Source organism: Nerophis lumbriciformis, linkage group LG14, assembly GCF_033978685.3.
Source record: "Nerophis lumbriciformis linkage group LG14, RoL_Nlum_v2.1, whole genome shotgun sequence".
Classification (NCBI taxonomy): Eukaryota; Metazoa; Chordata; class Actinopteri; order Syngnathiformes; family Syngnathidae; genus Nerophis; species Nerophis lumbriciformis.
The window spans coordinates 18,483,444-18,496,323 of record NC_084561.2 but is presented as its reverse complement, the minus strand read 5'-3'; the positions used below and the strand labels follow the sequence as shown (position 1 = coordinate 18,496,323).

Below are 12,880 nucleotides of genomic sequence, written 5' to 3'. Positions count from 1 at the left end.
TATTACACACATGTGGTTTAGCCATCAGGCCAGTAAATGTGGTTGACTCAGTGGTCATTAGCCCTGCCTCAGTGAAGGCGTTTTACAGTGGACCAGCCCAAACCCACGCTCCAAAAAAGGCTAATTGTTAAAAATATTGTCATACTTCTTTCTGGTGGAAAACATGAATAGTAAGAAATAGCACCCTTTCAAAATAAACCTCTACCGAATCCTATGGCAAAACATTATTGATAACACAGCACAGCATATGTACAGTAGTAATGGGATTCATATGGCCCTATTCGTCGCAGTTTACCTGAAACGTGACAAATCGGGTGGTGGCACTACCCACATCAGCCGCCGGACGGCATTAGAGTGCCATCCCATCCATTTTCTACCGCTTATTCCCTTTTGGGGTCGCGGGGGGCGCTGGAGCCTATCTCAGCTACAATCGGGCGGAAGGCGGGGTACACCCTGGACAAGTCGCCACCTCATCGCAGGGCCTGTTGAAATTTAATATCTTAAAATCTGTTTTATGGCAATTCCAACTTTGACCACAGTGTCAGTTGCTATATAGAGTGGCAATTTCCATAATTTTCAGCAGACTGCATTGCAAAATGATTAACCCTGTCCCCTTTTCCTCTCAAGTGAGAATGGGGCCACATGAATCCATTCCCTACTTTAACACGACTAAATACTGCCAAGCCTCTATTTGTATACAAGGGCTATTCAACTAAATCGTTCTAGGGGCCGCATTTCCAGGAAACTATGAACCGTGGGGGCCCCTCAATATTATTATTATTTTGAAAACCAATATTTCATACACATTTCAGAATCAATAGCCCTACTAGAATTAATAACCTACTCAATGGCCTAGTGGTTAGAGTGTCCGCCCTGAGATTGGTAGGTTGTGAGTTCAAACCCCGGCCGAGTCATACCAAAGACTATAAAAATGGGACCCATTACCTCCCTGCTTGGCACTCAGCATCAAGGGTTGGAATTGGGGGTTAAATCACCAAAAATGATTCCTGGACGCTGCTGCCCACTGCTCCCCTCACCTCCCAGGGGGTGATCAAGGGTGATTGGTCAAATACAGAGAATAATTTCGGCACACCTAGTGTGTGTGTGTGTGTGTGTGTGGCAATCATTGGTACTTTAACCTTTAACTTATGCGAAACCCAAGTGTCTATTGCAAAAATCCCCCCTGGCTAAATTGAAATCCTAGGAAAACTGTATATGCAAACCTGTACTGAATTAAGTGCATATTTTTGACCTAATTAAGAACTGTTGTGTGTGGATGCAAAAAAACCCAAGTATAACCCTTGTGCAACCTTAAGATTGACTATGCACATTTACTTTTAAGATCTAAAAGAGATCCGCTCTTAAAAGTTTTAACATTACCCTTTTTTTTAAACCTTAAATGGTAGAAGTAAATGGTAGAAGAATTTTAACACATTCAGATCTATCTATTGATATGAAGTTTCATTATTTCTTACGTTTTTTTATGTTTAGTCACCTTTTAGTCAGAAATAAATAATAAATAATTCATAAAACATAGATTTTTATACAAGTAGTAAAATATAGATAATTTTAATTGCTTTTCAGCGGTTTAATGGCAGTTCAACACATTTACGCGCATCAAAGCTCTGGGAATTATGCTCATGGTTTTCTGGCACCATGTGTTTAGGGGGTGCAATTACACCAGAGCATAATGTTCCTGTTTTTCAATTGGCAAGAATACGATTCATTCAGTTTTTATCAAAAAAGTATAATAATATACCAGGATTACAGTCCGTTAAAAAAATAGTAGTTATAATGCTAGTCAATGGGGCTGAAAGAGTGCACAAGGGTTAACTTAATCACAACATAATAGCAAACCTTTCTGCAAAAACTCCCTCCTAATATATCCGGCTAACAAAACCAGCACATTAAGTGAGTGATAGAGAGTACGACGGATGTGTGCGGTGGACTGAGAGGCTTCACGTATTTTGTTCTAATAACAGTTTCACAAACTAGCCAATAAGTCACTCAGTAAGTCATTCAGCCGGAGTTACACACTAATCACACTGCTTATTTTTAGCCTGTCTGATACATGCCATGAAATGATCAATGCTGCAATAACATTCCAGCTAATTTGATTCAAAAATACATCTATATACGGTATATATATATATATATATATATATATATATATATATATATATATATATATATATATATATATATAAATGATAAATGATAAATGGGTTGTACTTGTATAGCGCTTTTCTACCTTCAAGGTACTCAAAGCGCTTTGACACTACTTCCACATTTACCCATTCACACACACATTCACACACTGATGGCGGGAGCTGCCATGCAAGGCGCTAACCAGCAGCCATCAGGAGCAAGGGTGAAGTGTCTTGCTCAGGACACAACGGACATGACGAGGTTGGTACGAGGTGGGGATTGAACCAGGGACCCTCGGGTTGCGCACGGCCACTCCCCCACGGCGCCACGCCGTCCCCTATATATATCTATACACAGTATGGGGGTGTGAATCTTACAAGGATTTGATTTGATTCCGATTCTTGGGGTTATGATTCGATTCAGAAACGATTTTCGATTCAAACAGATTCACACAATTTGTTTTTTGGTATAAAAATGACAACACAACCTTTTCATAACAGGTTACAGATTACAAACGCTCCTCTTGGCTGCTGACGTACGACGTACAGTGTACGCGCAGCAAATAAGATGCAGATGGCCTGAAAAACGTATTTTCAATCGATTTTTTTAAATGATGAATTGCTTAATTATTCTTGTATTAATTCTTTACTTAATTAGTTATTTTATATAGAGCTTTTAAAAATCTGCTCAAATACACTTACACGTAATCAAAATAAAGTGTCATAAAAGTACATACAGTATAGTAACAAAACAAGCAAACTGTACAAGTGCAAATCAACATAACATAGGCAAAATGAAAGAGAATATGGTATTATGAGAAGTTTTGTCCAGTATTAAAAGCAGACTTTGAATAAGAATAAATGACAATCGCCATTCGAATGTAAATCACATTTTTTCAGCAAGCCTAATACACAGCAGAAATATAAATTTAACTTCTTTTGAAATGAGAAATGACATGCTTCAATCAATATTATTTAGTTTTTATATATATATATATATATATATATATATATATATATATATATATATATATATATATATATATGTATGTATATATATATATATATATATATATATATATATATATATATACACACACATATATATATACACATATATACACATATATATATATATATATATATATATATATATATATATATATATATATATATATATATATATATATATATATATATATATATATATATATATTCAAGGTTTCTGTGGTTTATCCGTTATACAGTGCTCAATACCGGGATGGAGCGGAATATATGTTAGGTCAGGAAAAACACAGAGACAATTTCATCCATACAAGCCTGTTTCGCAGGACAGAGCAGGGAAACCTGTGAAACAGGCTTGTAGGGATGAAAATAGCATCTGTGTTTTTTCCTGACCTAACGTGTATATATATATATATATATATATATATATATATATATATATATATATATATATACACAAATGTGTGTGTATGTGTGTATATATGTGTATACACATATATTTTTTATTTTTTTATTTTCTTTAAGTCACTTGTGCTTCTGAAAATGGTTTAGTGTGAAAGTAAATAAATACTGATAACAACCAAAAGCAGTCATTTCCTCTTGCATATTTACAGTGTATTTACTAAGATGAAAATTGCTGCACTCTAAATTTGACACTTCGGATCTCATTGTAAACATACGGAAATACACTAAAAGTAGAAGAAATTGCCCTAACTATTGACTGAAGTGAACACTCACATCTAAAATCACAAACATTGAGTGATTTATAAGGAATAGAGGGGCTAAGTATAATAAGAAAATTTAGTGCAATGCATTGACTCCACATCTGGCCTACCGTCTTCGTTTCTGCACAATATCGATGGGTCGATTGACGGCGCACGGTGACCCGCAGATATTCCCGTTGCGCATTTTGAAGTAGCGGTCCTGGAACGAGGGGGCCAGATACACACAGTTAGTCGGCAAACTCATGTTTGCAGTCGTGGTGGGGTCCGTCCTTTCTTCTTTCTGGTTGTTCTCCCCTAATCGTCCCCTTCCTCCTCCTCCCCCGGACACTCCACTACTCCTCGACTCTTGTGCGCGCTCTCCTTTCCCCTCACGCCGCACCGGGTTTCCTTTGACGCACGGACAGATGGAGGAAAGCCCTCCTCGCTGTGTTTCGGCTGCATGCCGCTCGTCCGAAGCGCGCCCAAAGCCAAGTTGGCGCTGGCTTTTAAGGAGCCATTTCCTTACTGCTTCATGCGGTTGTGAAAAGCTGGACACAAACGTGACGGCGGAGACCGAGGCGGTTTGTTTTCAAATCCAAACTGAGCGGAACTCTCTGAGGATACACTCCTCCCTCACTCTGCCCCTCTATGGCTCTTTCTGCTTGTCTCCTCCTTCCCCAGGCACATGGTCAGAGTGTGCCTTTAAAAAAACACATGAACTACGTGCGTGTGTATGTACAGAATGTGTGTGTGTGTGCGTGTGTGTGCAAAAGCGGCAGGGACGGGAGGGCCTGTAGTTGGGCAATCTAGTTGTTGTAGCTGCATCACGTGTGTCAGTACTTTTGAGTAAGAAACATGCAGTGTCGTGCAGATAAATATGCACGTATGTCAAGGACTAGACTGGTAAAGTTTCGGATTCAAAAGTTATATTTCAGTAAAATGCCTGAGGACATATTTATACACTGCCTGCCCCTCTGCAAAAAAACGTTTAATTAGGGATGTTGTACAAGGGCCCTAAAGGCCTACTGAAACCCACTACTACCGACCACGCAGTCTGATAGTTTATATATCAATGATGAAATCTTAACATTGCAACACATGTCAATACGGCCGGGTTAACTTATAAAGTGCAATTTTAAATTTCCTCCGAAACTTCCGTTTGAAAACGTCTAGGTATGATGACGTATGCGCGTGACGTCGATGGTTGAAACGGAAGTATTGGCACGCCATTGTATCCAATACAAAAAGCTCAGTTTTCATCGCAAAATTCCACAGAATTCTGGACAGCTGTGTTGGTGAATCTTTTGCAATTTGTTTAATGAACAATGGAGACTGCAAAGAAGAAAGCTGTAGATGCGATCGGTGTGTTAGAGTCTGGCTACAGCAACACAACCAGGAGGACTTTGACTTGGATAGCAGACGCGCTATCCGACGCTAGCCGCTGACCGCATCGATGATCGGGTGAAGTTCTTCGTCGATCGCTGGAACGCAGGTGAGCTTCGGTGTTGATGAGCAGATGAGGGTTGGCGCAGGTGGAGAGCTAATGTTTTTATCATAGCTCTGTCAAGGTTTGTAGCTAAGTTAGATTCAATGGCGTCGTTAGCAACAGCATTGTTAAGCTTCGCCAGGCTGGAAAGCATTAACCGTGTAGATACAGGTCCATGGTTTAATAGTATTGTTGATTTTCTGTCTATCCTTCCAGTCAGGGGTTTATTTCTTTTGTTTCTATCTGCAGTTAAGCCCGATGCTATCACGTTAGCTCCGTAGCTAAAGTGCTTCACCGATGTATTGTCGTGGAGATAAAAGTCACTGTGATTGTCCATTTCGCGTTCTCGACTCTCATTTTCAAGAGGATATAGTATCCGAGGTGGTTTGAAATACAAATCCGTGATCCACAATAGAAAAAGGAGAGAGTGTGGAATCCAATGAGCCCTTGTACCTAAGTTACGGTCAGAGCGAAAAAAGATGCGTCCTGCACTGCACTCTAATACTTCACTCTCACGTTCCTCATCCACGAATCTTTCATCCTGGCTCAAATTAATGGGGTAATCGTCGCTTTCTCGGTCCCAATCGCTCTCGCTGCTGGTGTAAACAATGGGAAATGTGAGGAGACTTTCAACTTGTGACGTCACGCTACTTTCGGTACAGGCAAGGCTTCTATTTTATCAGCGACCAAAAGTTGCGAACTTTATCGTCGTTGTTCTATACTAAATCCTTTCAGCAAAAATATGGCAATATCGCGAAATGATCAAGTATGACACATAGAATGGATCTGCTATCCCCGTTTAAATAAAAAAAAAAAATTTCAGTAGGCCTCTAAGCACAGTTATAAAAAACAATGTCTTCAATGTAAACATAAAATAAATATTACTACTACAATATGACCCTCCACCCCCCCCCCCCCCCCCCCGCTACCTCCACCTCAACCCCGCCCACCTCAACCTCCTCATTTGAGGCATGTTAAAAAAAGAATGCACTTTGTGACTTCAATAATAAATATGGCAGTGCCATGTTGGGGGAAGCACGGTGGAAGAGGGGTTAGTGCATCTGCCTCACAATACGAAGGTCCTGAGTAGTCTTGGGTTCAATCCCGGGCTCGGGATCTTTCTGTGTGGAGTTTGCATGTTCTCCCCGTGACTGCGTGGGTTCCCTCCGGGTACTCCGGCCTCCTCCCACCTCCAAAGACATGCACCTGGGGATAGGTTGATTGGCAACACTAAATTGGCCCTAGTGTGTGAATGTGAGTGTGAATGTTGTCTGTCTATCTGTGTTGGCCCTGCGATGAGTTGGCGACTTGTCCAGGGTGTACCCCGCCTTCCGCCCGATTGTAGCTGAGATAGGCTCCAGCGCCCCCCCGACCCCAAAGGGAATAAGCGGTAGAAAATGGATGGATGGAGTGCCAGGTTGGCATTTTTTTCCAAAACTCGAGTTGATTTATTTTGGAAAACCTTGTTATTGTTTAATGCATCCAGCGGGGCATCACAACAAAATTAGGCATAATAATGTCTTAATTCCACGACTGTATATATCGGTATTGATTGATATCGGAATCTGTAATTAAGAGTTGGACAATATCGGAACATCGGATATCAGCAAAAAAGCCATTATCGGACATCTCTAAAATAAACATTTACAAAATCTTTCGTATTGGTATATATCTGCTGCTAATATATGTAAACATATTTATTTCTTCTAAAATGTGGTGTGTGGGGCTTAAATAACGGTGCTCTCTACAGTCTGGAAAATACAGTATTTTTAGATGATATGAATGCATTTTGTTCAGGAGAGAACACACAAAAGGTAACATAAAAAAATTACAGAAAAACAATGAATAAATTAAAGAAATGGTTTGACAGAAAATGATAGTCCTTGAATCTCAGTAAAGTTCAAATAATGCATTATGTATTTAATTTGTATGTGTTACATATTGAGCACAGGATAAGCAAATGTGTTAGAAATGGCTACGAAACAGAAAGTTGGGTAGGATCAAATAAACTATTTCTTCCTACTCCGTTTCGGAGTAGGAAGAAACTGGAAATATGTGATGTACCACATTGTAACAGAATGCATGTTCAAATGAATTCAAACCATAACCATGAGACACATCACAGTGGTTCTGAATTTTAAACACATGGTAACTTGATGCCAGCTCATTAGCATACAAGATACACTGCCAACAACTGTCGTGTGACTTGCCAGTGGGGCATAGAAAGAAATGTCACCTGGACACTTTTCTGAACATAATATTGTACCTTCTTTTTAACGCTACGCACGTGTGTTCAAATGCTCATTCCGTCATTTTAATGCATTTAAACGATCCAATCACAAGTTTCTATATCGATGGACTCGTTGGACCTGGTATGTCATCAACCGACTTGCTGCTGTCGCCATCATAGACAAATATTTGTCTTTTGAGACATAGGGCAAAGGGGCCCAGTCAGACGTGTTGGTGGGCATATCACGGAGGAAAATGGGTTAGGAGAGGAGGAACCATCAAACATCCAAAAAGACAACCTATAAACAACCATTTACGTATTTCTGATACTGGAAACCCCTGGCATCAAACTATGATTACTGTTAACATGGACATTTTCTCATGTAGACCTGTCAAAATCTGTTATTATTTTTTTAATCTAACAAGAATGTAATTTGATGCCTGTTTTGTACTAAACAAATATATGGGAAATAAATTGTTCATCCATCCATCCATTTTCTACCGCTTATTCAATCATTAGTTTTTAGTGCTAAATAACAAATGTAATGACATGAAAACATTAAGTTGCACTATTTTGGATTACTAACCCAGCACTAAGACTGTGCACCACGGGGGACAGTAAGAATGTTTGGGGAAATGTTCCATTGAATTCCTTTCCTTTTACCAATGATTGTCACACACACACTAGGTGTGGCGAAATTATCCTCTGCATTTGACCCATCACACTTGATCACCCCCTGGGAGGTGAGGGGAGCAGTGAGCAGCAGCGGTGGCCACGCCCGGGAATCATTTTTGGTGATTTAACCCCCAATTCCAACCCTTGATGCGGAGTGCCAAGCAGGGAGGTAATGGGTCCCACTGAAATTATTGGCAATGACAGAGCAGGAGAAGGCTCGGAATATAATTCCGGTAAAATTTCATATGAAGCGCTGTGTCTTTAAATTAATTGACATTTTAAATGCGCTTGTACACTCAAAATGGGGGTCAGTTTTGCCACGAGGGAGGGTCGGCCCTGTATATGTTAATATTGCCATTGCGTTTCTTTTAAACGTAAGCACATGGTCTGTGTGTGTGAAAGAAATAGTCCTAGAGAATCATGATGTCAATTCTAAGCAAAGAAAATCCAGATTCACATTTTTCCCAGAATCAAGCAGCAACATTTTAAATTAGTCTAAGATTCAATGATTCGAATCAGAGGAGTCTGATTTGACTATAAACCTCGCAGTCGTAACGCCTGATATTAAACTCCCCTCCCTCTTACGTGGAAGGAAGCACGTAAGAGAGCAGCAGGTGTGTTGGGGGGATAGCTCGATTGCGTCACGTAAACAGCTGGCTGTGTTTTGGCCTCCCACATCTCCTATTATATAAAATCTATTTGTTTGCACACAATAGTATTTTACTAACGTATTTTCCAGACTATAAGCCGCTACGTTTTTCCTACGCTTTAAAACCTGGGGCTTATAAAATGGTGCAGCTAAAGGATGGATTTTTCTTCGCCAACGGTCATAACATTTTGTATTCAACAAATAGTTTTCAGAAAATACCCACAGAGACTGAAAAGGTGTGTCATTGTGCTATGGCGCCACCTTTTGGACAAGTTCGCTCACTGCAGGTGCCGCGAGTTGAACGTCAAGAGTATTTCCTTCTGTTTAGCGCTTTGAAGCGGAGGTACAAGTGCTGTTACGTCTTCTAGTCGTCCATAGCATTTTTACGTGTAGGGTTTCTTCATTCATCACTGCGAGCAACATTTGGAAGTTTCTTAATATAATTAAAACGATTCATATTACCGCTACTAAACTGTCGCATGTTTGATAGTAGTGTTTTAATTAAAACCTACTCAGTGGCCTAGTGGTTAGAGTGTCCGCCCTGAGATTGGTAGGTTGTGAGTTCAAACCCCGGCCGAGTCATACCAAAGACTATAAAAATGGGACCCATTACCTCCCTGCTTGGCACTCAGCATCAAGGGTTGGAATTGGGGGTTAAATCACCAAAAATGATTCCCGGGCGTGGCCACCGCTGCTTCTCACCTCCCAGGGGGTGAATAAGTGTCAGAATGTGGACTTTGGCGTGGTTTGTTTTCCCATGGTGCAAAGGAAAGTTGGCGCGGGCAAGGCGTGAATGTAAGTACATGTTTATTTAAACACTAACAATCTACAAAAAAAGAAGCAAACAAAAGGCGCGCCAATGGCGGAGAAAAAACTTGGCTAAGAAAACAAAAACTACGACAAAGGCAAAACTATAGACGTGAAACTAATAAACACTTACTGTGACAAGAGCAAAACAAAAACTTACGTGGCATGGCATGAAGCAAACACTATGGAATAAGCAGGGCATGATAATGACAGAGGTAAACAGAGTTAGAAAGGATAATGTCACCAGGACGAACAACAGAAACAGACAGGCTTAAATAGCAGTGACATGATTAGTGATAGGTGTGCGAGTGCAAAGCGTGAGACAGGTGCGTGACGAGGACAGGTGAAAACTAATGGGTGCTATGGTGACAAAGCAAGGGGTGAAACCAGGAACTAAAAAGTGTCCAAAAACCAAGCAAAACATAACTAAACAAAACATGATCACAGACATGACAACAAGGGGATGGGTCAAATGCAGAGGACAAATTTCACCACACCTAGTGTGTGTGTGTGACAATCATTGGTACTTTAACTTTAACTTCATTAATATTTGTATGTGCTATGGTAATGTAATCAAGCTAGCATCGTTAGCATTGGCTAATATGCTAACACATTTACAAGTGTCCGTATCAGAGCCAAGAACCTCACAAAATATGATTTAGCCTTTTTTTTTAGGTGGAAAAATTTTCGCAAATCAGATCTTTAAAAAAACTAAAACGCCATAGATTGAAGGATTGTCGACTATGGGCAAAATCTAATAAAATCAGACTCAACTATTAAAACTTTTAGTTGAAGACAGTCCTTTTATGCTCAAATAAAGCTCTTTTGTACTCTATTTTAGCAAAATCAGACAGTAAAAGAATCTGAAGGTTCAATCGTGTATGAATATCAAAAAAACCTGAATAGGATTATTAACCATCCACATTACATGTAACGTTTCAACTCCTTGTTCAGATGAAATACCACCCTTGACCCTTTTCTGACCTGCTACAAGTTACAATTCCCCCATTTTTAGTGTTTTGTCACACAAACCTTCAAGAAGGAGACCCTGACTTTTGGTCAAACAAGCTACTCTTAACCCCAAAAAGGCAATCCCCGTTTTAAGCCTGAGACTTGACAAATTGTGGAAGCATTGTGGAGTTAAAATGCACCAGCAACCGTTTACACACTTGACATTTTTAAGACTGAATGTTCAATTTTGGTTTTAAGGGTCAAAGTCATGACCTCGGCCGTCCCCACGTCCCTGCTGAGCACACAACATGGACTAATGGGTATTCTCTGTGTCAACAAGACAAACAGGAAGGAGCAGCTAAAGCTGACTCATACGAACAGAATTAGTGCTCTTACATCACTTTGCAATTAGGGCTGGCTCGGCTCACAGTTATACAGTTTTCAACAAAAACAGACTCCACCATTTAGTTTTACTGAGCCTTTTTACTCTCCATGCGTTATTTGTCACAATGATGCTAAAGACCTGACCAGAGATAACGTAGTACAAATCAAAGCACTGCCTCCAGACTAATTGACTGAAATTTGTGGTAGTTTGACGCCTCGGTAAGCGCTTACGTCAAAACCGAGCACACGTGTTAGAGGCCTGACTCACTGTGGTGAATGCTGTTGGATGAAGCCGGAAGCAAAAGAAGAAGGCAGGTTGTGAAACATTTCATAGATTTGAAGCACATGACATTAAAATAGGTCTACATGGAATGTACACACATTTAAAGGGTCTCTCTGAAGATTGTTGGTTGTTGAATATAGATAGGGCTGGGCAATATGGATCAAAATTGATATCCCAGGCCGAATCGCGATATACGATATATATCGATACTTTAAAAAAAACATGTTTTTAGTTTTAACACAACACCACATTACTGCTACTACCAGTTTTCTGAAAATTACTTTCAAAAAGTAATTAATTATAGCTACTTGTTACTCAACCTAAAAAGTTATTTAATTACGAATGGAATTACTCTTTAATGCATGTAATTAATTTAGAGATGTCCTATAATATCGGACTGCCGATTGATAAATAACAAATAAATTGATAAAAGTTTTAAATATATGGACAAAGTTTCCACACAGCCGCTGCAATAGAGCGCACATGAGAGTGGTGGTGTGTGGGTGCTGTGATCTGTGTGGCGATGAACAGGGAGCAGTTTTTAATTTTATCATTATTAACGCATGCTAAAAAGTGAAATTTCAATGTTGTTGATGTGCATTATTTAGAAGAAAAAGAATAAAGCTATGGAAAGCACAACAATATTTTCCCTAAAATATGCTTTGAGACTATGTAGTCTGTTTGATCTGATTACTTGTTATAATCCGACAAAATAATCCATAGAATACTTGATCACAGCTGCAGCCCGAATCTATGACAACGTGTAGTGACAAGCAGAACATTTAAATGCTCTTCTACTAGGTGGCAAAAAGTACAAAATGAATGATATTGGATATGAGTCCGATATCAGACAAAAAAACAAGTGTCAGATTATATCAGTTTGCATATAAAATCTCCGATACAAGCTACTGTATAATATTCAGGTGAAAGTAAAATAATTTGAATATCGGACAAAGGTTCATTTATTCCAGCAATTGAATTTACCAGGTGAAACTAATACATGACATAGGTTCCCGAGTCACAGTGCCAAAAAAATAAAAAATCCAGCCAACACAAAATTTCAACAGACATGGTCACTGAACTGTGTGGATATTATAAAAAAAACGTCCATTCATCATAAAATAATGAAAATGACATCCATTACAAAGCATGATGGGAAAATTGCAAAACACTCTCCACACTTATCCATGTTTGGCGCATTTTAGCTGCTTGATATTTCTGATTGATAACAAAACTTTAGGGAGTTCATCATGGAAGTAAACAAGGTAGAAGTCGAACTTTCACATACTCTTAATATTCAGTTATATTAATTATGCATCCATTATATTAGTCTATATGTACATAGTACCTTTTACGTGCGGTCGGCTTTCGGCCCTCAACCAAATTTTCTTAGCCCAATGCAGCCTCCTAGTCAAAAAAGTTTGGACACTCCTGAGCTAGACATAAGAATAAGTGTCCTTAATTGAACAATATTGCAGTCTAAGACATTTATCAGGGTAAACAAGTATAAAATATCTATAGTTGCATATTACTTACAAAGTCTTCAAGGCAGAAGCATA

At 39.3% G+C, this 12,880-nt stretch overlaps 1 protein-coding gene across 5 annotated transcripts in view; it reads right to left on the bottom strand.

Moving 5' to 3' along the window:
• The window catches only part of LOC133616537 (3',5'-cyclic-AMP phosphodiesterase 4C-like), a 220,554-nt gene that overhangs the window by 62,653 nt on the left and 145,021 nt on the right, over nucleotides 1-12,880 (bottom strand). The window contains exon 1 of one of the 5 annotated variants that reach the window (XM_061975935.2): nucleotides 3,988-4,950. The exons of the other annotated variants lie outside the window; for them this stretch is intronic. Coding sequence (XP_061831919.2) covers nucleotides 3,988-4,121 — 134 coding nt within the window. The 5' untranslated portion in view covers nucleotides 4,122-4,950. Of the gene's footprint in view, nucleotides 1-3,987; nucleotides 4,951-12,880 lie in introns of those variants that run through there. 5 annotated transcript variants of the gene reach the window in all.